Genomic DNA, 27,047 nt, shown 5'->3' on the forward strand with positions numbered 1-27,047 from the left:
CGCTTCGGACCTCGCCGCGGCGCATTGTGGGTAGCGGGGGGACAAGATGGCGGCGGGCGCCGCTGCCCTCAACTGGAGGCGGGTTTCTTCCTTCACGGGGCCGGTGCCCCGATCCCGGCACGGGCACCGCGCCGTGGCCATCCGAGAGCTGGTCATCATCTTCGGCGGAGGCAACGAAGGCATTGCTGACGAGCTGCACGTGTACAACACCGGTACGGGGTGTGCGGGAAGCGGGGGGAGTGTGAGAGAGAGAGAGACTGAGGGAAAAGCAGGCGGGCGGGCGGGCGAGTGGTTGTTTCAGGTATCCGGACTCGCGAGGCACCTGGCGCCGCTTTCGTGAGGGCGGCCGTCGCCCCGAAGAGGGCTCGTGTGGGGTGTGTCTTGTTTGAGAGGAGGAGAGCGCGGCGGCATCTTAGCGGCGGGGCAGAGAGAGCCTCTCGCCCCAACAAGCCTGCCGCCCCGAAAGCTTAAGCCGCCACCACAACGACGGCAAGGGCAACGACATCTTCCTGGCCCAGGTGCTGCCGGTGCCTGCCGTGTAGCGCCCCCCCCCCGCCCCCGCGTGGCATTTGCAGCTCCGCCGCGCTCAAGGGCATCCCCGTGGATGGTCCCCAGAAGGCAAAGGAGCGAGGCTGAGGCGGCTTGATCCGGGGCAACGCTGGCTGTTCTCCTGTTTTGTTCCGTCTCTTGCATGTTCAGTTTGAGAGGCCGTTGGGGGAGCGCTGGTCGGCCGTTGGGAGGGCGGGGTAGAAATCAAAATAAATGTGAGGCATCCTTTGTTCGCCCTCTCGGATGCAGCAGGAGCTGAGCTTTTCAGCTTTGGGAAAGTGTCGCCGGGGCTGGATGAAGAGAGAGGAAGATGGATGAAGAGAGAGGCTGGGTGTATGTTTCTATGACTTCACCTGACTTGCATGTGTTGTGTTAGGTGGAAGGACATTTGTTAATAAGGGAGTTGCTGACAAAGGGAAGCGGGGGCGTGCTTCTTTTTAACTTTTCTTCCTTTGCCAGCTTTGCCCTTTTAATATACCGTCCTACCACCAGGGATGGAGTTATTTCTGTTTTATAGCTTAGTGCTCTGTCGGGCAGTGTTGATCAGATGTCAGATCATCATAGTGGGAAGGTTTACGGTGGTTGAAGGTTTACATACATGTATAATAGTACTGTATTGAAAATAACAATGACCTGTGTTTGGGTCTACCAAAGGTGTGTGAGAGAAAGGGTTTTTGTAAGGCTGCAGATGAGAAAGGATAGGTGAGGTAGGTGCGAAGATATATGGCTGAATACAGTGTTGAGAAGTGTAATAATATAAAAAAGCATGATGGAGCCCTGCCAAATGTTTTCTAATCAGTTAGCATTCATTGCTAAGCTTGCTTTCAAAAGTGTGGGAGTTCTGCAAAACACTCCACTTTCCTCGCCAAAGGGCCATGTAGTATTTCTGTAGGGCAGGCAAGCTGCCTTTTCAACAAAAACTGACCAGGTTTGTGGGGGAGGGGACAAATAAAAATATTATATAAATGTACAGCAAGGCATTATAAAACAATGTGGATGTGGCAAAGTGTTGTATCTGAAAGGGGTATGTGCATATATTTGAGGCTGCATTAAGAGCTTGTTATGTGGAGTCTGATGTGAGGATGAAGTTTGTGCACCCTGTGGAGATGGTGTGCATATATAGTAAGGTGTGGAAAGTTATGCTGTTGTGGTGTTTTTCAAACTGAGGAATGGGGTACCAAGCTTTCTGGATATCTCCTTAGGCCAGTGAACAGGTGGAGGATAAAGCTACACAAAGTGTGGTTTGTGATGGTCCAGCTGTCTGTTTGGGGTATGTATTGGCTGGATATGAAGTGGATGCTTGTGCTGAGAGAGCAGAAAGGGGATTTTGCTGGAATTGAATATATTAAAAAGTGAAAGGTTTGGAGTTGTCTGTCTATGAAAAAAGTGTGTGCTTAGGCACAAGTGAGGATACAGGACTTGAGTTAAGTTTAAACAAAACAAATTCCTTCCAGTAGCACCTTAAAGACCAACTAAGTCAGTTCTTGGTATGAGCTTTCGTGTGCATGCACACTTCTTCAGATACACATCAGATACACACTTCTTCAGATACAGATATACTTGAGTTAAGTTTGTTTTGTTTGTATTCATATTTGGTCCGAGATAATGTGATGTTTAAAATCTGCTGTGAGCTAACATCTGCAAATGAGCAGTGGCATCTTTTTTCCCTTATGGTGAAGATAATTGGCCTGTATATGAAAACTATGAATACTTAGGAAAAGGAAAGTGGAATCAGATGAGGCAGGAATAGGATGTTTTTCAGTTAGGTAAGAAAATACATCTTACTGATTGGTATTCTTACTTTAAGTCTTCTAGATCTTCCGCTTTCTGAATTATCTTTTTTTCCTTAGGTGGAAAGTAAGGAATATTCAGTTATGCTATCATTCAGACTTTCTAGACAAGGAAGAGTTAAACTTTTATTTGAAAATACAGAATCTAAAACACCCAGTTAAAGTGTTAAGTACAGTGGTGCCTCGCAAGACGAGATTAATCCGTTCCGTGAGGCTCTTCGTATAGCGGTTTTTTCGTCTTGCGAAGCAAGCCCATTGACAGCTTAGCGGATTAGCGCTATTAGCGGTTTAGCGGCTTTTAGCAGATCAGCTGATAAGCGGCTTAGGAAAAGGGGGGGGGGAGGGAAAAAACCCCGCAGGAACTCGCAAGACATTTTCGTCTTGCGAAGCAAGCCCATAGGGAAATTTGTTATGTGAAGCGCCTCCAAAACGGAAAACCCTTTCGTCTAGCGGGTTTTCCGTCTTGCGAGGCGTTCGTCTTGCGGGGCACCACTGTAATGTAGCATCAGTTCCCTTTGATAAACAGTGAAGCTTCTTCATTGTGATATTTAATATTTAAATCTACCTTTTGGTTTCTTGTTCAGAATAAAAATACTGTACCAAGCTTCAGACCTCAAGCTATCTACCCTGTTTACAAAAATGTTATTTTCTGTGTGTTTTGATCTAGCTACAAACCAATGGTTTCTTCCTGCTGTTAGAGGAGATATCCCACCAGGCTGTGCAGCCCATGGTTTTGTCTGTGATGGTACCAGAATACTAGTATTTGGAGGAATGGTTGAATATGGAAGATATAGTAATGACCTATATGAATTACAGGTATGTTGTTGCCTAACATCACTTCTCTAGTTGAGAAGAAACAAATGCAACCTGTTACATGTAACTAATACCAAGGTGGAATCTTCACACATATAAAAACAGTTCTGAAAATGCTTTTTAGAAAAAGCATTTTAAAAAATACATTGAATTTTCTGTAAGGCTTACCATCGCCATCTAGTGTCACTTTGTATATTGCACTTAAAACACACTTAAAATGTTTTATTTGCAGCTGTATAACTGAGTCCCAAGAGAATCATAGGGTAATTTATAGCATAATCCTATAAATGTTTGCTCAGTTCCATTGAGCAAAATGGGATTTAGTTCCAACTGAAGTATAGGATTGCACTGCACATATCTTATGCTTTTAGCAGGTACCTGTTTTGCCTATGCTAAAAACGGACACATAGTGCTTAAGAACATGTTCTTGACAACTGGCACTCGCTATATGATGCTCCCAATAGCAAGTCTCGATCTGGCACTGCATGTGAAGCAGCCATTGCCAAGTGTTTATCCTGCACCATTTACCTTGGAGTAAGTCTCATTGAACTCAATGGGACTTACCTCTAAGTAGAAATGTAAAGGATTATACTGTTAATTATTTAAAACATTTTTATAACAATAAGTAATCATAACAAAAGCAAAACCATGAAACGGTAAGTGATTTTCATGTAGTTTAACCTCCAGCGTATGTCTGGTAAACAAAAATTAGGTTTGTCTTGTCCTGAAGACATTGTTAAATTGCTGTTAGGCAAGCACCTCTAGGGAAGATCCATAAGCTGGACACCACCACTGAGAAAGCCCCCGTTCACAATTCTACTGACGATAAAATAAGCAAAATCTTTGATCACTGGAAAAGGGAGCAGGCTTCTCCATTTGCTTATGTAGATCGGGAGAAATTGATAAAATGTATTAACTGGAGGTTATTCTGTCATGAATTTGTATACATATTTTACTTTGTTAATGAGTGAACTAGAATATCAAAATATAATGATTCCTCTGTTAAAGATAAGATAACCTTGGTAAGAAAGTTGTAAGTGAGAAAGGATTTTTGTCTCCATTTCTCTTTAACTGAAGAATTCTGCACAACCTGATCCGCTTGACAGCCTCTTCAGGAGACTCCAGGTGGAGGGGGATTGAGACTGTCCCTTTCCGGAAGCATTTTTTTGACCTCTAAGCCACTAAGTGTGACTTATGAGCAGATGTAAGTTAACATGCTCCTGTTCTGTTTTCAAGGCAAGTCGATGGCTGTGGAAAAAAATGAGACCTCAGCACCCATCAACAGGCTTGCCACCTTGCCCTCGCCTTGGCCACAGCTTTTCTCTGTACGGCAACAGGTGCTACTTATTTGGTGGGTTGGCAAATGAAAGTGAAGACACGAATAATAACATTCCCAGGTACGCTGATGAAACTGGAACAGAATGTTTGGAATTCTTTGTTTGGGACTTCTAATATTTGAACAGTTTAAAAGGAGAAAAACAGTTCTATAGCAATAGTGATTAGAATATAGCATACCTGAAGGATGTTAAAAAGGGAGTCTGTGCATTGAAGAGGAAGCTTAGCAACCAGTTATTGAAATTTGATCACCCTAACTTCTAGGACTTTGGATTATTAATGTATGTTTGCCATTCAAAAACGAAACAAAGAATGCTAGTTTGTCAGTTAGTATTAAGATTTTTTTAAGTTGAAACTTTGTTACTGAAAAGTTTTATAAAAAAGAATGGTGTGATAGTGACTTTGGAAGGTTACATTAATCAAATAAAAGCTTTGATGCTATAGAAACTCTTCAAACTGTAATCAGTATAATCTCAAGAAGTATTAGTTTCTCTTTAGTAGTTCTAAGTTGTAGCATCTTTGTATGTACTTCAGTTTGGAAGTTAGTTGGTTACAGGGTGGATAAAAATAAATGATTTTTTTAATTTAAATTGGATTTTTAAAATAAATTTCTTTTGGAGGAAAAATAATAGTCTTCTATTTAAGTTACATTATAGTCCAAAAGCTATTCATCAGGAAATAAGGAATTGTTTTAAGTTTTTCATGTATGCTAAAACTCAGTCTAAGGTTTTTCCCCCCCAAATGTTTAACCACATCAGTTAACAAATATGGATATATATGCTATAATGTTATTGTTTTAGTTAAATAAATTGTTTAAATGATCATTACGGAAATGATTATTTTTCTCCTTCCAATAATGTACAGCAGAAAAGTTGTCCAAATATAAATAGTTAACTTATTAAACCTCACCATAATTTCATAATTATCTGTCTATGTATTTATAATAGTATAATTTTGATATAACTGTAAAAACTACTGAAAATTTATTATTCCAAAAATGAAAACTTCATATGGTTGTAAATATTAAGATTATACCAGTAAGAATGAGTCTTTCTGTAAAAAAATGATTTAAATCTAGCCTTACTGACTAGTGCTATAAATTGATTTGATTTAAATCAAATCCACCCTGGTTGGTTAGACTTATTTAAGGCAACTTAAATAAGAATAATACTTCAGGAAGGTAGATAGTGTTGTATCACATTCTGTGTCGGCCCACTGAAATCAATGGTCTTACATTAGTGATGACTAGCAATGCCATTGCTTTTAGTATATCTATACCGAGTTGGACGCAGCCCACAGACTAGCTTTGGCAAGTCTACAGGAAAAGAGAATTCCAAAGTAATGTAATACCTCTTTTGTTCTTTCTCAAATTTAGCCAGCTCTGCAAAAACACATGCAGTTTTGTTAGTGGGCAATGTTGTAAAACCGTATTGATAGGCTAGTTTCCTTGCAGTAGTTTCATAAAGAGGTCAGTGACCCTTTCGTTTGTTTTTTTTAATGTATCTAGATATTTAAATGATTTCTATGAACTGGAGCTACAGCATGGTTCAGGTGTCATGGGCTGGAGCATTCCAGTGACCAAAGGAGTGCTGCCTTCACCCCGAGAATCCCACACAGCTGTTATATACTGTAGAAAAAACTCGGGAAACCCAAAGATGTTTATTTTTGGAGGGATGTCTGGCTGTCGACTTAATGACCTTTGGGAGCTTGACATAGGTGAGTACAGTGAAGTTACAAGTGTGAAGTTTTGTTGTATTTTTACATGCTGAAAACTGATTTGTTGTGAAGGGTTTGCAACTTTAATTGCAGTGTTGGGAGGCAGCTGTGGGACTGTGACTGCCTTGACTTTGCCTTAGGGCTGTTTCACACAGTACAGAGCAACACATCCAAGTTTGCTGTAATGTATATTCTGAACAAGGAGCTGTAGCTAGTCCTGGGTCTTTGTCGAGTGCATATGTGTGATACCATTTTTCCCCCAAACTGCAATTGACTGCATTGAAACTGAATATTTTAGGCAATAACTTATAAAAGGTGTGAAAAAATGCCCTTTTTAGCTCAATTTGTAGTATGTTCTGACACATTGCAGCAACGGAAGCTGCATTTGTTTGTCAAGAATGTGATAAAATATTCAGTGCTTATCTGGTAATGGAGAGTCCATGCAGTGCATTTTAAAATCCTTGTTCACGAATCTGTATAATTAAAAACGAAATAGTTGTAATTGACGTTTTGATGGAGGTTGTAAATCTTTGTCCTAAAACTATTGCTGTCCTTGCAAAAACGGTGCTTGGAACCAGGTTCATTACTCCAGAATTGTAGGCAGAATCTGGATGGCACAGACATATCATCCCCAAGTGCGGTCCTCATATTTTGGAAAGATTTACATGAGCAGGAGATCTATGAAAGTCATTAGAGCCTGTTCCTGTAGATCCTTTTTGAGAGGTGATGAGGCAATATTTTGTTTGTTTTGCTGTCACTCTCCATAAAAATTACTTGGGAGCAAGTGAGCACCAGTCCTGGAAAGTCTGTGGGAGATTACAGACTTCTGTAACACCTGAAATTGAGAGGAAATTTCATAATTTAAAATGTTATATTATCAAGTAGCTACAAATACTTTACTTGGTATATCTACAATTCACATATTTTATAAATAACCTCTAGTACCTGCATTCATATATTCCAAAAGGCTTCTCTGATCTTTCTCAAAACTGTTTATGCTTAGCTTTTATACAGTGTTTCCTGAAATCTAAAAGATGAATGATAGTTTGTTGGGGGTATAGCTCATAAATTTTCAAGGAAGTAAACCCTTCTGTATTCTTTTTGGTAATAACTGCTAATAACATTTTTGTTTAGACAAGTCCACCTAGACATATAGAATGTTGATGTATGTTTTATCTGTTGTTACTCCATTCTGTTTTTTAAAAAAATATATTTTAAATAGTTGCTTTTAAATGTTTTACTGATAATTTTATTGTTTGATTCTCTTTGTAAAGTGCTTTGAAGTGTATACATTTTATGAAATAAATAAACAAAAAAATATTCTTTTTCTCTGTCCCCCTTCCGTTTTTCTTAATAGAAACAATGACTTGGTCGAAACCAGAAATTAAAGGGACAGTGCCACTTCCCCGTAGTCTCCATACAGCCAATGTAATAGGAAACAAGTATGTCTGTTGTTAAAAGCTCACCTATAGAAAGGTACACCTAGTAGGAGACTGTTACTGTAGTGTTTGTATTTAGGGATCCTGCCTGTGTCCTTCTCTGTGAAGTGCTCTTTGAAAAGCTCTGCTACAGGCTGAAAGACTTAACTGTGGAAATTGAAACATATTGCTTGCATTTTGCTGAATGCCTGGAAACTTTTCACTGTTTTATTTGGGAACATTTAACTCTCTGCATTAAATTACCTGAAGTTAACATCTTTTTGTGGGGGTATGGGGAAAGGCAACCCCTTCCATTAATAGTGAGAGCTGCAGTATTGTAGCTTAACAGAGAAGACTTGCCTTGAATTGAGCATAGTATAAGTGACTGCATAAAAAAATAATTCTGTGATGAATCACAATGTCACTAGAAAAAAATATCTTAAAATGTCAACGCTAATAAATGACATTTCTGGAAGCTGCTCTTTATTAGCTGAAATAAAAGTTTGAGATGTGTAGAAATTAAGGCCTGTTGTAGATAAGAACTTGATATGTTTGGTTGTTTCAGGGGCTATTAATGCAATTTTAATGCTGCCACAGCCGTATTTAGATATTTGATCCAATTCAGCATGGGAGATTGGGGTTGTGCCAGCTTATCCACCTTCCTCCACTGTACCCATCTGACTCCATCCCCCAAATATTCACACATTGGATGTCCCATTTTTATAGCTTCTTAGGAATGTAGGCCTGCCCTATCATGTGTAGGCCTCTAACCGCTTGAACCATATGATCTGCCACTTATGTGTACATGACATTCAAAATGTAAACATCAGAGCAGCCCAATAACAGAAAGGGTAGGATTCTGACTTTCCTACCACATCACTTAACTATATGTTGGATTTTATATTTTCCTAGGGCTTCTGTTTAGAGCAAGACAGGGACATATGTCTCTAAACCAAAGTTCAAAAACCTGGTCTCCCAGATGTTGGACAGGACTCCAACTCCTATGATCCCTCCTATGATTAGCCATGCTGGCTGAGGTTGATGGGAGTTGGAACTTAGGAAGATCTGGAAGGCCATAGGTTTTCTACTACTGCAAATAAATCTTACTAGATTAATAAAAATCTAGCATAAGTAAACTGTGAGACGCTTATGCTTATGTCTCCTTTGATGGACAGAATTGAGCATCTTTATAACACTAACACACACACACACACACACACTCATTTGTATGTTTCTATGCAAGGGATTGATTAGTTCTACATCCCTTTCATTTCAGTATTGCTACAGTTTCTCTCATGCCATTCACAGAGTCCCTGCATTTTGTCATGTTATATGAGTTCCTATTTCTCTGTCCCAGCTTCTGCCAATCTAGCAGTTCAAAAGCACACCAGTGCAAGTAGATACCACTGTGGCAGGAAGGTAAAAGGCATTTCCATGCTTTCTGGCACTCACCACGGTGCTCTGTTAATAATAATAATAATAATAATAATAATAATAATAATAATAATAATAATTTTTATTTATATCCCGCCCTCCCCAGCCGAAGCCGAGCTCAGGGCGGCTAACAACAATAAAATAATACAACATTCTAAAATCATTTCATTAAAATTAATTCAACTCAAATTGATGGCAACCATTAGGCTAAAGTTCTGTGAAGATTGCCAAAGGAGGGAGTCAGGCTGTGTCCTGACCAAAGGCCTGGTGGAACAGCTCTGTCTTGCAGGCCCTGCGGAAAGATGTCAAGTCCCGCAGGGCCCTAGTCTCTTGTGACAGAGCGTTCCACCAGATTGGAGCCACAATTGCACCAGAAGCAATTTAATCATGCTGGCCACATGACCTGGAAAGCTGTCTGTGGACAAATGCCAGGTACCTCTGCCTGAAAAGCGAGATGAGTGCTGCACCCCATAGTCACCTTTGACTGGATTTAACAGTCCAGGGGTCCTTTTACTTTACTTACTAATCCTATAACCCCCACTCCATTTTGCAACAGATAACCCAACAGATTGGTTAAAGGTACTTAATGGTTTTGTTATGTGGGACTGTATTTGGTGAAACATTCAAGTGCTTGATAATAGATAGCTACAAACAGCTCTTTACTTGTGGTTGCTTCTTGCGATATAAACATGTGGGAAGACAGTGTATGTAACTTCCAGCTATCTGCTGAGAGAAACGTTACCATATCTTTTCATTGCAGTACATTATTTCCATTTGTTAAACAAGATTGGCTTTCCATGTGGTTGCCAGCTATAAATTTTCAGTTTCCAAAACTCATTAAATGTACCCCAAAATGGTAAATCATGTGATAAATGATTGTCTGTAGCTACATGCTGTTCCTGAAACAGTTTTCAGATTGTGTTTTGTAAGAAGACGGATAATTTTGATAGTTAACAACTGCTATTTTAATTTTGAAAACTAATTATAGGGATCCTATGTTAACTATAGTTTTTTAATTATGTGTGGCATGGGGGAAGGAGGTGGCAGGGGAGTCAAGTCCTAATTAGTAAATGCAAAGGAAACACAGCTTTTTTGTTTAAAAATTTTCTGAGAAATTAATGTAGTGGTTGGAGGGAGTGTGCTTCTGAATACTGGTTATTGAAAACTGCAAGAGGGCAGAATGCTCTTGTGTTTGGGTTCTGCCTGAGGGCTTCCCATAGCCATCTGGTTGGCCACTGTGAACACAGGATGCTGGCCTAGGTGGATCACTTTTCTCAGCAAGCAGGCTCTTATTATGTTCTTAATATAGAAAAAAAGCTTTAGAAAATAAATTAGCTTGTCTCTTCCCACAACACCCTTATATTTGCAGAATGTACATTTTTGGTGGATGGGTTCCACAGAGCACAGATGATAATGTGTCTTCTCAAGATGAATGGAAATGTACTGGCTCATTTTCTTACCTAAACTTAGGTTAGTATACTTTGCATTTGTTGTTAATTTACAGAGCAGTCCTCTATACCAAATATTCCGGGGGTGGGATACACTGCTGCAAATGGGCAGAGGGGGAGAGGAAAAGTGGTGGTCCTGGCCAGTTGAGTGCTGGCCGCTTATATGGCCCTTGAGGGGGGGAAAATCCTAGCTTTCAATAGTCCTTGAAGAAATGCTGCCCTTGACTTTAAAAAAGATTTCCCTCTGCTACACATGCTGAGCCAAAATGGGAAGGGGGGAAATGCACAACCAAAACATACAAGTGTGGAGGAAAAATGGCAAGCCATTGCAGCATCTTTGTAAATTTCACCAGTGCTCTTTAATTGGGGTGTAACAACAACCAGGGAACAAATCAGGAACACACTTGACATCAATGGCAGTGAAATTCCTTGTGCCATGGTTGGTGTTTGTGCCATTGCCAGGAATGTGGCTGTTGATTGATGGATATAGGATATGGCGCATGTGCTCCTTTTCCATAACACCACCGTGTTTCAGCAGTTTCATGGATGTAGCTTTGCTAGTAGAACAGTTCCATTTGCCAGTGTATCTTGTGGCACCATGCATAGTGGGGATTCTGCCATATCCTCTGTCTCCTCTGGCAATCAAGTAAATGTTCAGGTTTCAACAGGAAGAAGCAAAATATTTGAAGCTGGAATCAGTTTTAGACCAATGATTGCACTTCAGTCTATGTCTTTATAATAAATGATAGCCTACTTGGTTTTGTTATACACGACCAGCCAGGAGCACAACATTTCTTCAACATCCCAGTCTCTATCCAATGAAAGATACATTTGATACAAACAAAAATCAGCCAAATAGACTCCTTGATCTAAGGCTGACAAGCTAAGATTCAAAATTTACAAAAAAGAAATTGACTAATTTGCATATTCTTAAAAAAAACTTATGTGCAGAGATTTGTCTTTGAATTTTTATATCTGCTCATATCCGTTTTATAGATTGCTAATTTTACGTGATGTTGTGCATCAGTAAAATAATGTAAGATTTTAAAAAAATCCTATCTTTGGACACTGATTTTGATAGTCTGTTTTATTTACTTAGATACCACAGAATGGATAGGTCTGATAGGAGATTGCCAGGAAGACAAAAATAACCTGTTGCCAGGCCCAAGGGCTGGCCACTGTGGTGTCATAGTTGGCACTCGTCTGTATATATGGAGTGGCAGAGATGGATACCGAAAAGCTTGGAACAATCAGGTTTGCTGCAAGGATCTTTGGTATCTAGATACTGGTGAGTACCCGCTTAATGCTTTTCAGTAACATTACAGATGGTTGTTATAGCTTGTTTGAGTGTTACATGCATTTGGTTTTTCAAAACTTTCAAAAACACTGTTATTGTGCAACTGAAATTTGTAAGGATCATCCTTATTCTGGAAGTCCACATTTAGGGTTGATTTAAACATAACATTATCAATTCTCCAACCCAGATTCTGTAAGGCTGGCTGTGACCAAAGGTTTCTTTTCTCACACAAGTAAATTGTAGGCAACCTGGTGGCTGTCTGTGGACTGGAGTGCTTGATAGGTGGTTAATTGCTTATTACTTGGGTAAGGAACCTGTGCCATTTGTTCTGCAATTTTCATTTGTGCATATACTTCCCAAAGGGAGGATCCAGCCCTAAGAAAGAAAGGTCTGTAGGCTGATAGACAAAGCCATGATGTGGCTAAAATCCTAATATCCCTGGATTTCTTCAGTTTGTTCAGTCTTACCAGTTTTAATGAGACACATGCAATCTTAACAGTGTGTTTTATTGACAAAAAGACGATTATGGTTGGGGTTACAGATAGAAAGAGTTGCAGCATTATATTTCTTGGCTTTGCTTAATAACCTGTTGGAACATAGGCTTTTTTGGTATCATAGATAAATATTTTGTTGAGAAATCATAGCCTGTTCTAAAACACTTCATCCTAATGGTAACTGGAGCTCACTATTCTCCTTTAAGAGAAACCACCAGCACCATCACAAGTACAGCTGATCAGAGCTACTACTAATTCATTCCAAGTTAAATGGGATGAAGTTCCTACTGTTGAAGGTTATCTTCTTCAATTAAATTTGGTGATGCCAACACCTGTTACAGCTGAAATACCTATTAACATGGCACCCGAAGCACCATCACCAAGTGTGCAAGGTAAGATAGTCCATCTTTAAAAATCATTTATAAATAATAGGTGCAATCTAGCTTGCAAGGCTATTCTTTCAAAGGCATGAACTGTGTTAATTTTTGAAGCAATGTGAAAGTAAAGTCATTTCCCCTGCTATAGCCCCAAATGCACTTCGTGGAGAGGATGGGGTAACTGATCACCATGTCACCCTTGCCTTGCCATGTGTCATTTCATGTCAGTAGAGCAGGAATCTGACTAATCCTGTTACTTCCATAGTTTCAGTCAGGTATGGGAGCAAGTAGAGAGTGCTGATTCTTATTGTTCCTTATACCTTATAAATGTGAAGGAAGATTCTGCACTGTGTTTCCTCCAAAGGGGGGAAAAAATCAAGGGTGGGGAAAATAATACAATATCCTTTAGGCACTGAGCTGACGACTCCTGACTTACATTATATGTTTCACTTTCGAATATGTTGTTATGAGAAATGGAGGTTTTGATCGTAGAGAAAATTCTTGTCTTTCTGACATTGATGAGGACTGAAACTGTGTTTGTGTGATAACCGAAATGGAATAACAGCCCTCAGAGCAGCTAAAAGCTTTATGTAAGATTCTGCTTTTGGTCATGCTTACATTTATATGAAAGATGGTTCTTTTCTCCAGCAAAGCCTAAAATTAATGAATATCATCCTTCCTTCAGGAATCAAGCTGGATCTTCACAGCCAAACGCTCAATAAAGTCCCAAACAATGTAAGTATTTACTTGTGAAGGCTATGAATAAGAATAATTAGTCTTGCTTGCCTGGATAGACAGTGTGTGTTTGTGTGTGTGTGTGTGTGTGTGTGTGTGTGTGTATGTGTAGAAGCTAGCCTACTGTTTGCCACTGGCATGTGGCATCCCCAAAGGTTACCCAGAAGGGAATGTGTCCCTTGAGCTGGAAAAGGTTCCCTGTCCCTTCCTGGGAGTCTGCTAGGCCACATCATTTAACTTGTGCAGGGTCTGAAATAGAAGCAACATTGACTCAATGCACTGATTCATTACTACACAAATCAAAGAGCTGTCCTTCTAGTGTGGGGAGCAACAGAATCTTTGGTAGAGCTCTCCCCGCACACTGCTGCTTCCAGCAGGTGAGACACAGATTAATTGAAGTGTGTATCAGAGATGCATAAATTGAGAATTCTGCCAAAGTTGCTCTTTCTGTCCAAGGAAGACTTTTGATTGTGTCTTAGATGCAATAAGTGAGATACATAGTATTGAAGGGCTCCCTTGGAATTGAGGGCTATGCTGTGAAATATAATTATTATCAAATAATTGCTGTTACTGTTCTTCCATGTGTAGGTGCAAATTTCAATTTCAGAAACTAAAGTAAAGGTCCCGGAACCTGAAAATGCAGAGAAAAACCATTCTGCTTCCAAAGAGTCCAGCACCTCTTTATGTTTGCCTGCTAGCACTTTAGGTAAGAAGAACCTATGGGGCAGCTTATATTTTATTATTTATTTATTTCATTTATATGCCACCCAGTGATGGACCTTGGTGTCTCAAATTTCAGTGGCACCTTGTGCGACGCCAAAATCTGCCCTCCCGCCTCTTGTCTTCCATTGGATGTAATAGTGGTGGTACCTGCTGTGACGTCCCAGAAGCTCCACGCGTGGGGCCACTGTCTCAGTTGTGCTTCCTTAGAGCTTCTTCTGTACCACCTTTCAATATACATGGAAACATACTGTATTGGCCCAAATATAAGCTGCACCTTTAAAATTGGAGGGTGGCAAAGAAAAAACGAAAAAATACCTGAATATAAGCCACTCCCTTCCTCGCTGCTCCTGGCTGTGTACTGGGCGGGAAGGGGGGGGGGAGGAACCGTGCTGCGTTGCTGGTGGCTTTTCCCCTTCCCCGCTCTCTCCTTTCCTGGCCTTGGGGGAGAGGATGGGGGAATACAAGTGGGGGAGGCACCACTTCACTGCAGGAAATAAGCAGCTATCCTATCTTTAAAAGACATCTGAAGGCAGCCCTGTTTAGGGAAGTTTTTAATATGTAATGCTTTTAACATTTGATTGGAAGCCGCCCAGAGTGGCTGGGGAAACTCAGCCAGATGGGTGGGGTATAAATATCTTCTTCTTCTTCTTCACCACACTCCTGGTGCTGTTTGCCCCATGCTCCTGGCTGCATACTGTAAGGTCGTGAATATAAGCTGTACTTTAACTTTTCACGGTCAAAATTCAGGGGGAAACTGCAGCTTATATTCAGGCCAATACTGTGAGGTGCACTTGATGATATAAGCAGGACAAGAACACATGCTCAGTTTAATAAATGAAGGTCAACTAAAGTTGAGTTGAGTGAAAATAGTCCTTATACAAGGGCAAATGCTCTTTTGGAGGATGCAGTTGGGTTTTCCATAGCTATGAGAAGTAAAATAGCCTGTCAGTTCAGGCAGTAAGAGACATTTCCACACACGGGAAGCAGGTTCAAAAACAAGTTTCTGTTTAAAGCTCTATACTTTTGCTAGATAATATGAGAAAATGTCAGTGATCTTGATAGGAACTGAGTTATTAAAATCTGGCTGGAATAAATGGCTTTGACATGGTATGAAGTAGAGCTTGCTTATCTTGTCAGTTCCTGAACAGCATCTTTTCTCCTGAGAACTGCCAGAGCTGTATTGCAAGTTCTTCTTGGTGTAATTTTAAAAACCAGCATTTTAAAAAAGGAGTGAGGCAGCCATTCACTCAGTAATATATATTAATTCCAAACCATCATACCTGTTCCTTCCACTCTGCATAGTTATATACTCTCTCTATAATTATATATACAGTGGTACCTCGGTTTAAGAACAGTCCTGTTTACGAATGATTTGGTTTACGAACTCTGCAAAACCAGAAGTAGTGTCCCGGTTTGAGAACTTTACCTCGGTCTAAGAAGGGAATCCAGACGGTAGAAGGGCACTGGCAGCGGGAGTCCTCATTAGAAAAAGCACGCCTCGGTTTAAGAACGGTTTCGGTTTAAGAATGGACTTCCGGAACAGATTAAATTCGTAAACCGAGGTACCACTGTAGTTGCTATTGATACCGGGTAGTTTTACGGTTTCCTAAATTGAAAGTCAGCATTAAGCTATGTGTGCATCACACAAAATAGGATTGAAGCTTTCTTTTTGAAATACATTTGAACAATAGCTGCTGAAAGCTTTATTTGCTGAGGTGTTTTTCCTGAATTAATAATAGTTCTTAATATCATTTTTTTCTAGTTAAAGAGATTGCTATTCCCCCAACAAGTGTTGCTTCTGTTAGTCCAAATGATTCAGCTATACAATTGCCTGTAAGTACATGAAATTTTAAAGTAAAGGATATTGCCAGTATCACACTGGCGTATTGCACTTGTTCACATAAGTTTTGTTACACCTAGACATCATGATTTTAAATATATAGCCCAACAGGATGCACACCACCATCCCTCCATGCCTGATTCAGCCCTCTGGAAGTGTCTTCTGCATAAACCCTACTGCAATGAAAAAGAGTTAAGCAACAGCAACAATTTTATTATTTATAAGGCAATTAAAACATAACATAAACAATAAAACCACATGAAAATCATTTTACAACCAATTCCAGCAATTACTGTAAGATATAGTCTTCAGTAGGTGGGTAGCATGTGCAGTCAAAAATAACAGCCAATATTGCAATGGGAAGGGGGAGCAGCTGGGTAAATGAGGAAGTTTTTCACTTGTGTTGCAAACATAGAAGGTACATGCTGTAGGAAGGCTGTTCCATATGGTAGGTGCTACCACTGTAAAGTCCCTCTTCTTTTAAAAGATTGTGGTACCAGCAAGTGGGCCTCAGTCTGCTGATCTCAGTGTGCAAGTAGCTCTGCAAGGGAGATGGCGTTCCCTCGGGTAGCATGGTCCCCAGTTGTTTAGGACTTATAAACTAACAGTAGAACCTTAAACTTGGCTTGATAGCAAATGGGTTTGTTCAAGACAATGAATAGTGCTCCCTTGAGCTGCAGTTTCTGAACCAGTCTTAAAGGGCAACCCCAGTTATCGTGGATTGCAGTAATCCCTTCTCAAGGTTACCAATACATGGATCACTGTAGCCAAGCTATCCCTGTCCACTAATGGGTGTAGTTGGCAAACTAGCTAAGTTGGTAACAAGTGGTAAATATCAGCAAGGACATTCTCTTGTTTGTGAAGTAGCTTAACAAATGATGGCCTCCAATTTTGAAAAATATATGCAAGGAAATAGGATTTTAAAAAATGTTTATAATAGTCCCGCCAGCAGAATCCATGGAAGAGAGCAAATGAGTAATTTATTCTAGCCATCAAAATTGAAAGTCAGAAGTGTTTTTAACTGAACACATGCTTTTATTTAAAATCTCAAAAAAATATTTTGCATAACTCTTGGTCATTTCAGTGCCTTTCTAGAAACACTGCCCTCTGCAGATGATAGTGCAAGAATGCTGTCAGTAAAGCTGTAGCTGAACAAGGCAATTATGGAGTCAAGTATTGCCCTGTAGGTTTGGAGAAATTCTGCTTTAGGCAACTCATGTAGCAGAAGAGCAGCTTCTAGAGAGAAGGGGGCAGATGCAATTTCTTGTTGTGCAGACCATCCATACTCTAATCCAAACTTGTTCTCCAAACCACAGAAAACTTCACCACCAAAGCAGAATGCAAGAAAACAAGAACGAAGGTGGTATGATGTTGGCATTTTTCAAAGCAACAGTGCTCTAGTGAACCAGTTCTATTTGTTGCAGGAAGAAAAGGCCATAATTTCCAGCAAGGTAACTGTTAATTTCTTTACCTACGTATTCTAACATATTCTAACAGCACTTTCCCCCCATTTGAACATTTTTATTATTTTTCTTAGTATCTAGTATTCGTTCATTTTGTTGGGAATTCCATGCCACCTTTTGTTGCAGATATGTGGATTGTTACATGTCACATGTCTGTTTACATTCCAGCACAGATTGCTGGCATGATTTATGTATAATAAATGCGTATTTTAGTATTGTATCCACACCTCAAGCCTCATCTGTTGCGCAGTTTATACTGCTGAATAATGTATGCTCAAGTATGCACTGCAGCTTGAGTCACAGACGCATGTTGGAGCAGAGGTTGATGGATCTCCGGAGCAACAAGGCTGAGAGGGGAGACGCTCCAGCTGGGGCCAAGCCAGCTGGCTTTTCACCCCCCGGTTCCAACACATTTATGTCTTTGTTTAATCTGCTTTTTGAGAACCATGCTCTACAAAGCAGCATGTAAGATATGTAAAATAAAAACGCAAACCTCAATATAATATAGAGTAAAATGTTGATTTCATAGGAATTTCAAAATCCGTTTCAATAGGCAGACTGAATATCCATTGGGTATGTAGTTGGATCACTTTAGAGTCCCACACTCAATAAACTATCAGCCTAGATTTTGTACAGTTCAGTGTTTTTTATTTCATATCTATTGCCCTGTGGGCTTTCACATTATTGCTGTTTTATTCTCGCAATTGTTACTTGTTTTCATGTCCCATCCTCCTGCCCCTAAGTTACTTTAAGATCCCCAACTCCTAGGATCTCCTAGAAAGATTTGTCTGCAAACACAGCCAAAGTTAAGCACATTAGAATCCCACTTACCACAATGGGAAAGGTTTAAGTATATGGTCAGTTGCTTCATTATTATTACTATTTCTAATATATTTTTTATTAAAGATTTCTTGGTTTACAAAAGTCTGTGCAATGTCTCTTTTTTCAAAGTTACATTTTCTACAGGTGAGTTTCATTTGTTGACACATCTGTGTTACATTAGGAAGAAAAGGGGGAAAGAGGTGGAGGGGGCCATGGTGGGTGGGGGTGGGGTCAGTTGCTTCATTGACATCAGTGGGCTTTGAACGCATTCAGGTTTGCCTGAACTGCGCTCCTTACATCTTTAATATTGCTAGTGACTTCTTGTACAAGGAAGCTGAACCTAGCAGGCATTCAGGATTCACCATCTGCAAAGGAATAGCATGCTAGTTTCTTTAGATTATTTTAAGAAATATGGATCAAATTAATGTTTAATTAATATGTCTTTGTATGCTTTTTTTTTTAAACTTAGGTAGATAATGCAGATATTCCAAACAACAGTTTACTTAAGAAACAGGATCTTGCTCCTGGCACTTTATACAGGTTCAGGGTTGCGGCAATTAACGGCTGTGGCGTAGGGCCATTCAGTAAAGTCAGTGAATTTAAGACCTGTATCCCAGGATTTCCTGGAGCACCTTCCATTGTCAAAATTAGCAAGGTAAGAAATGATAGTCATGCGGATTTGTGTGTTTGTTCCATGCAAAGCTAAAGAGGCCACTCTTAGACCTCACAATTATTGGTAAAAGTCAGTGATGGCAATATAAGGTACACTGAGCAAAGTAAGCAGACTTGGACTTGAAATAAGTAAAAGTCAGGGGAAGAAATCTGGCTCACAGAACTATACCTCAGAATGCATAAAATCTTAATCCAGTTTAGCATTGTGGCTGTCAGCATGAGCTGTGAGCAAGGAGTCTTCATTTAAATTTCAGGTCAGGCATATTAACTCGTTGGTTGGCCTTAGGCAAGATGCTGTGTCTCTGCCTCAGCCCCGTATCTGTATTGTGTAATATATTATTACATTTTTTCCAAACTTAGTGCATTGGTAATTGCCTATCCAGGGTCTTAGTGCAGAATCGAAGCATGTGCTCTGTGTTTCCCCCTCACTACTGAGGAACCTTAACCTGATTTCACATACCTGAAATTAAAGGAAACAGCCCTGTTCACAAATGGCTGGGTACCCTAAAATCTTTCTTCTCCCAAATTAAACCTGAAATATAAATCTTATTCTGTATTGATTAACTAATGAAACTTTATATGCTAGTACCTACACAATGTGAAATTAATTTCCTGTTTTCCCTCAGAGTGCAGATTGTATTCACCTTTCATGGGAACCTCCAGTTTCGCCTTCAGGAAATATCTTGGAATATTCTGCCTACTTGGCTATAAGAACCACCCAGCTGAATGAAAATCCTCATCAGCTTATGTTCATGAAAATCTATTGTGGCCTTAAGACCTCATGTACAGTGACTGCTGCCCAACTTGCAAATGCCCATGTTGATCACACATCCAAACCTGCCATAGTTTTTAGGATTTCAGCCAAGAATGAAAGGGGATATGGACCGGCCACGCAAGTTCGATGGCTCCAAGGTACAGGGGGTGATTTATTCAGACACCCTGACTTTTCTCTATAATATGTACAGGTTGTTTGTTTGTGGGAACTTGTTCTTTAGTAATACATTTGTATAATTATCAAGTCAAAATTAGCTACTGGCATATATTTTATGTTTGGAAATCATGAGACACTTCGTCCAAATGATTAGCTCAACATAGGCTGTTGTGGGTTGCGCAATATGGGTTGTGGGTTGCATCAGCGTTTCATTGGGCAGATGTGCAAAACAGAAGGGCCAAAAGCCACTTCTCTGACTTTATGCAGCCAACTCCCATCTCTTTGTAGGAACATCTGTTTATCAACAGTTCTGGTCACCTTTCTTAAATTGAGTGTCTTGGCACTGGAAGAGATGCAGCCAATAGCTGCCGAAAGGATCAGAGTGTTGGAACACCACCTCTATGAGGAAGGACTAAAGAGTTGGAAGCTCTTTTTTAGATGAGAGAAAGGATCTCTATGGGGGGAGACATGATAAAAGATACATACAATCATGCATGGTGCAAAGATAGATAGATAGATAGATAGATAGATAGATAGATAGATAGATAGATAGATAGATAGATAGAGATAGCTATTTACCCTCTTCCTGGGGAGAACATTCCACAACAGGGGAGCCACTGCAGAAAAAACTTAGATTGCTTAGAGATGAGGATCTGGGGTTGTGGGAGAAAAGGAAAGAAAGCACTGGGCTAAATATGTATAAAAATGTTTACCCACAGTTAACATAAGCAGTGTGGCCTTCAATAAAAATAAAAAACGTCCCATTGAGTGATTTGAGGTGTGTACCCCTGACAGAGAGAAATGAAACATGGGGTGTCACTGTACCATTGCACGTAACGCTTTGGCCCCTAGAAGACTTTCACAGGGCTAGGAGATGGAAAATGGATCTCCTTTTCATGGGGCTTCACTGTTTGTTATGATTGCAAGCTGGCATTTGCAGGGTAGTAAATCCAGACTTTAAGTTCAAGTACTCTTGATATTAAGTGGTTTATCTGTATCGGATTGAACATGGCTGTTCCGGATGCTGGAAATCTAAAGCAACTTTTTCCTCTTCCTTTGCAGAAACGAAAACATCAAGTTCAAAGTAGAAATGGCACATTGTGCTGCAAGTTGTGAAATAGCTGTTAGCTCTCATGGCGTTTTGTAACTCCGTCAGATATTTCATTTGATATTGTCTTAACTTCACAGCATCAGCGTTGTACAGTCTTGCAGAACTGCACCTGCAGTGGCTGCATTTTTCATACCACTTTATCTAGTAAGGTCACTTTAGAGTCCCGCACTGATAACTCAGAGGATTACATATGCATCTAGATTTTTGGAGAGTCTTCCTTCCAATAGCTCCCAACACATAGATTCCCAGTTGCATTAGCTTCCAACGGATATAGAAGGGCTGTAGCTCAGTAGCAGAGCATTTGCTTGCATAAAAAAGGACTCAAGTGCAGTTTGGCATCTCTAGAGAGAATTGGGAAAGACTCCTCTCTGGAGAGCCCTGTCAATCAGTGTAGACATTATTGAGCTAGATAGACTAATGGTCAGACTCAGTATAAAGCAGCTTCCTGTGTTCCTAGATGTAGATGCTCAGTTTATTTTAAAATTTGCAGAATTTTAAAAGGTAGTTTGTGATTTGGCACGAGAACCATTTTCAAAGAGAAGCCCATCTGAAAGAATAACACACAAACCTGTGTTGAATTCCCTTTGAACTGTTTTTAAGGCAAACCTATGGTGCTTCCAGGTGGGGAATTACTACTGTAAATGGGCTATTCAGATAACACAAACACATTATTGGCAATTGATTTTTGTAATTCATTGGATTTTCCTTGAAAAGGGATAAATCAAGGTTTAAAGGGGGGGAGATATGGGCAAGCACTTGGATGCCTACAACATTGTGTGGACACTGCAAAAAACAACAACAACAACTTGCATGAGACTCCCACAATAAACACCTGCCTGGAAGCATAACCCCCAGAAAAGCTTAACATATAGTTTGGGGGTTTATTTGGGGAGCAGCTGAAAGAAATGCTTCCCCAAACTGGTTATTTGCACATCCTTGTGGACTGGAGTCCATAGAACTATTACAGAACATGTTGTTCAAAGATGGCAGTAAATATTAGAGATGCTGAAAGTAAAGCATTTGGTTTGCAAACATAACAGCAATTGCCTTTATATGTTTAATGCTGATAGATTGAATCAAAATTTACCATTTAAGCTTTTTCAGATGAATGTGAATTGTCTCCCTTTTTTCCCTATACCACTTTAGTAACACAGGGGTTGTTGCAAATACACTGCTTTCTTTCACGACCTTTGTATAGGCACCATACCAGACACAACCTTGCCCATACCAGAAATTAAAAAGCATAGGAAGGTTTTATGTGTTTAAATAAAATAAATATCCGTAAGTCTGGCAGGGTATGCTGAGATTCTCCGTAATTTGTGGAGAATGAGTGGAGTGAGTTTGTCAGTTTGAAAATCAAGCATGCATTTCCTTCTTCCCATGTATTCAAATTTACTGGTGCGAACGACAACCAGTACTATTTTTCTAGAAAAAGAGGTGCCAGAATTCACCATGAACATCTCCCTTGTTCTCTTATAATGGCAGTGGCACCCACTGGAGAGGTGCTGGAACTGAGTTCTGGTGAGTTCCAGGTGAAAAAAAGCCCTCTTATGGGAGAAGTCTCTGAAGAGCTCAGCATTGGTCTCAGCGCTGCGGCAGCAGATCTCTGCTTCCGTCCAAGCAAGAATTAAAAGAATATCTTCACCTAAGCTGATGGCTAGCTGAGGGATGAGTGGACATCTTTCTCAAGGAGGGGCTGCTTTCAGCTGCCATTTCAGGCTGGACCTGTTACGCCCACTTCAATGCCTTTTAAGACTCTGTGTGTATTACGTGGCTTGTACTTTACAACAGAGACATGGTGAAAAGATGCCAGAGGGCAAAGGGAAGTCTTCCAAAAAACTGACCAATTGGTTAGACAAAGCGACATCACATAATCAAGTGAGCCCTGAAGACTCGCAAGCGAATGCAAAAGATATAGGTGATCATAAATAAGCAGGAGTTGCTCACTCCCCATCTTGATCTTCATGCAGATCTGTTCTCCTTTGGCTCATATTCCATATTCATCATGTTATCTTAGTGCTAGGCAAGTTATTTCAGTTTACAGTAACTTAAAATGTATAGAATATTTTAATATATTCATTTTTGTAAAGATTTTTCTAGTGTTTGTAAACACATTCTAATCTTGGAAACTATCCCCTGATGATATGCAAATTGCTCAACTGGTCAAATCTGTTATGAAAAACAAACTTGGTGTAAATGCACTACTCTTAGTTTCTCGTGGGCATGGGAACGTTAAATCTGTAGATATTTTGAATGTTTACAAGAGTCTTTACATGTTAAAGTCCTCCATGATGTATGCTTCATTTTTTTTAAAAAAAGAAAAGAAAACTGTATGCTTTGTTGTGGCATATTCATGCTATTTTGCACTAATAAGAATTTAACTTTGTAACATTTTTGTGTTGTTTCCAGAAAATTTCTGTAGTGGTCTAAAGTTAAAGCAAATTTGCACATATTTGCATGCTTCTGTGGCGTACATTTTTCTTTTCCCATTCATTTTCTCAATTGCTTGTTTTTGCCTTAGTTTTTATATCCTAATAGTGTTGTTTAATATACTTTTACCTTGATCATCTTATCACTAATGTGCCAGCCGCTTCAGGCTCCTTCACTTTTTTCCTACAAGGGAGTAAAGGAAAAACAGCATGTGCGCTGCAAAAAAAGACACCAGGACAATGTTCATCTATGGCAGAGTACATGGCTATGCATATTCACCCTACACCTTTGTAGCAAAAATGTTGTGCGTGAAGCGATCCTTAATAGGAATGTTAATCTGTTCCTAAACACACAAGTGTACTAAATAGAGGCAGTTGGATGCCGTTTTATAAAGAAATAGTTATTTACCAAATTATAGAGTAAAATAGCTGAAATATGCCAGTATGCTTAGTCAGCCTTCACTAGCCTGGTGCCTCCACAGCTGTGCGGCATCTGATGGGAGTTGTAGTCCAAAACATTTGGAAGTCACCAAGTTGTCAAAGGTTGCACTAGGTGAATATAGCGTAAGGCACAATCCAACAGGGACATGGCTTTGTGAACAGTTGTGCTATTTACATTCATTTGGATGGGCCCTGTGCAGGTTCCTATGGATTGCATCCTTTGGCATTTAAATAAGATTATTTTGTTTTGAAACCTGGCTAAATGCAAATGTGCAATAAAGTGAAAATTTTGCACTTCCATTTTTTTTCTATCAATGCCTAATAAATTAAAGAGGGGAAGTACTCGATCTGCAAGATCAGTTTTAAAGTGGATAGGGTAATGCTAGTGGTTTGCAATCATTCCTTGTTCACTCTAACAGGACTTCTTTGAGGAAGACTGCTAGTAGTCCATTTTGAAATGGGGAAACTGAAGGTGAGAGATTGTGACTTGCTCAAAGTCCGTGCAAAACCCAACTCATCTAGCTTCATCCCCAGCAGCGACTAACACGGTAAGGAAAAGAGACTTGGTCAAATGACCACCAAGAGATTCAGTACATCAGAACTTGTGGCCTTTCCTTTAACAGTAGAATACTATCTTCACAGTAGATATGTTGGCACAGTGTAAGTACTGCAGCACAATTGATAGTGCCATGAAAGACCAATGGCAAACATTTCTTAAGTGTTCTTGAATCGATAAAAAATTAAGTAGCACTTTCTGTTGGCTACTCCCTAAAGAAGGGGGGGGGCGCTATATCAATTAAGTTGTGTATGATAATGAGAGATGTCAATTGATTAATATGAGGCTTGATGTATTTTATATATCAAGCTAAACATGCCAGGCCACTCTTATAACTGCACACCCAGTTAAATGGGTTATACATCGAGTTCATCAATAGAACTTTACATGTTCAATTTTTATGTTGGAAAGGTATCAGTCATGGAACTTTATAATACTGTGTCAGTTTTGTTTACCTAAGGTGTACAGGGTGAAATGAATGAACATTTCATTCAAGTTACACACCCCTTCTAAAATTATCCCCAATTCAGAAAAAGTATGTGAAGCTGCCGTAAGATTCTGAATATCCTTGGTAATTAAAATTATACAAGCTACACAATGAGTACAGAATATCTTGGGACCTAAGATAAGACTTAGGTTGTTCTTAACTAGTGCTGTGAAATCTAAACTTCAGGAAACATTTAAGATCAGAGGGTTATATCCAACAGTCGTTGCACTTGTGGAGCAAATTCCACTCGTGCAGCGGAACACTTCCTCCCCTCTCTCCGTGTACCCCTGAATCTGCTCTTGGGTTTCCTTCAGGGCCCCAGAACAGATTTGAGAGGTGCAGGGTCACGGGGATGGGAGAATTTCCATTGCATGAGTGGATGTCCTTCTACAGTTGGAGTGACTTCACTGAATTCAACCCAGTCTTCAAAGCTAAAGGAAGACCTTCATAGTGAAATAAATGCTATTGCCAGAACCTTAGTTCTTCCCTGAATTGTCATAGACAAGCAATGTGCTTCCCTCCTTGGTCACCACACACTACTTCCAACTCTGGATTGGATCTAGAGCTGCCATAGGATTGTAAAGAAACTTTTCATATTAAGGGGGGGGGGATCTAAACAATTGTGTATTTTTTTTTATTAAAAAAAAACTTTTTTAAGGGAGGCAAGCTGTGGCAGAATGTGAGAAATTTTGTGTGGCTACTAAGCTACGAATAACTTTTGATTGTAGATACATTACTTAACAATATGATCTGTTGAGTATATCTGTGAGTATTTTTGCACTTTGAGTTCATGTTTCTGCACTTGTTTTTAAGGGTATGTCATGACTACCAAAGGTAAATTTGTGGCAGTGTTAATCCAGACATGATTTTCAGTGTAAGTGTGCTTATGCCAATAGGATCTTATATAATTTATCATACGTCTACAGTCTTCCCCTATATACATGAGATTAGTAACATGCTTATTGGTTTTCTGTAGCTACCCCCCACCCCAATTGTATAACTATTTTTGTGGCCTGTTTCTGTCAATAGCACTTAAAATGTATAAATCCCACTTTAAATTTTATATTTGAGGCCTATTCTGTGTAGCGTAAATATCTAATCAATATATTTGGATATCTGACCCATTAGAATTTTACTGAAAATATAAATTAAATCAGGCTGTTTGAGAAACTGGTGGATGCTCTTTTTGTTTGCATTTGTTAAAATGTATGTGCGACATATTGTATAAATCTGAATCCATCTTATAGCAACTTCAAGGAATAATGGACTTTTGTATGAAAATTATAAGTAGAAACATCCGTGCTATTTATGACATACTACATCCATTTAACTTAAGATGTTTTGTGACAATGAATATATAGCTATGTGAACAATTAACTGGCCAGATTTGCATGATTATATCTTGACTTAATAAGCCACAATATGAAAAAGACTTTTGGTTGCACATGTAAGCCCTTTGGATTTTGGGTAGTCAGAATCGGAAGCCTCTTATTAACCATAGTTCCCTATTTTGTCTGAACTAGGAAACTATGGTAACCAACTTCAGGAGAAGTCAGAATATTAAACCACTACTTGAAGTTGGTTTATTATTCTCACTTGTTCCAAAAGAGGCAACGATCATTTCCCATTGTGGAAACAACGGGGAAACTGTGGTTGAATAGAGGCTTCCTGGTTGGAAAGTGCTGTCAAAAGGCTATCTTTGTTTCTTGAGGCAAGATACATTTACATGAATGCGGCTATTATTATGTATGATTTATAGCAATATTTGACCATAGTTTCGAAGTAGAGTACATCAGCAAGCCATAAACTTTAACAAAAAATGGTGTCAGTTAACTGGAATGTTGAGGATATGGTTAAAGCCAGCTAGTTACTGTCTTATGGCTGAAATAGTCTCTACAAAGAAATCCAGTATTTTGTACAACAAAAGTAGCATTGTTCTTTGTAATAATAAAGTGATTTGTCCTAATAATCATGTTTACTGGTACACTTTTTAAAAAGTGGTTTTCTGGAGTTAAGAACCAAAAGCTCAGGGGACCACTACTGAAAAGGCTGCCTCTTGAGCTGATGCCCTCCAAACCTGTGAAGGGGGTACACAAAGGGGCTCATGACTGCAGGGTCTGGGTTGGTTCGTAACATGATTAGGTGGCACCTTAATATATTTCTCAT

At 39.6% G+C, this 27,047-nt stretch overlaps 1 protein-coding gene across 1 annotated transcript; it reads left to right on the forward strand.

Moving 5' to 3' along the window:
• Nucleotides 1-26,850, forward strand: HCFC2 (host cell factor C2). The gene is made up of 15 exons (XM_081879263.1): nt 1-212; nt 3,007-3,155; nt 4,389-4,549; nt 5,995-6,203; nt 7,561-7,645; nt 10,425-10,525; nt 11,603-11,791; nt 12,501-12,686; nt 13,357-13,406; nt 13,995-14,112; nt 15,892-15,962; nt 17,286-17,420; nt 18,724-18,909; nt 19,553-19,838; nt 20,920-26,850. The coding sequence occupies exons 1-15, from the start codon at nt 47-49 to the stop codon at nt 20,943-20,945; spliced, it is 2,118 nt and encodes a 705-aa protein (XP_081735389.1). The 5' UTR covers nt 1-46; the 3' UTR covers nt 20,946-26,850.
• Nucleotides 26,851-27,047: the final 197 nt, after the last annotated feature.

The sequence above is a fragment of the Podarcis erhardii genome, assembly GCF_964252035.2.
Source record: "Podarcis erhardii genome assembly, chromosome: 10".
Taxonomy (NCBI): domain Eukaryota; kingdom Metazoa; phylum Chordata; class Lepidosauria; order Squamata; family Lacertidae; genus Podarcis; species Podarcis erhardii.

What these genes read in the sequence shown, in the direction of transcription:
- HCFC2 (XM_081879263.1), top strand. Translation starts at nt 47, where the DNA reads ATGGCGGCGGGCGCCGCTGCCCTCAACTGGAGGCGGGTTTCTTCCTTC. An exon ending in ACCATCACCAAGTGTGCAAG is followed by an intron (nt 12,687 to 13,356) that starts GTAAGATAGTCC and finishes TCCTTCCTTCAG; the next exon opens with GAATCAAGCTGGATCTTCAC. An exon ending in TCAATAAAGTCCCAAACAAT is followed by an intron (nt 13,407 to 13,994) that starts GTAAGTATTTAC and finishes TTCCATGTGTAG; the next exon opens with GTGCAAATTTCAATTTCAGA.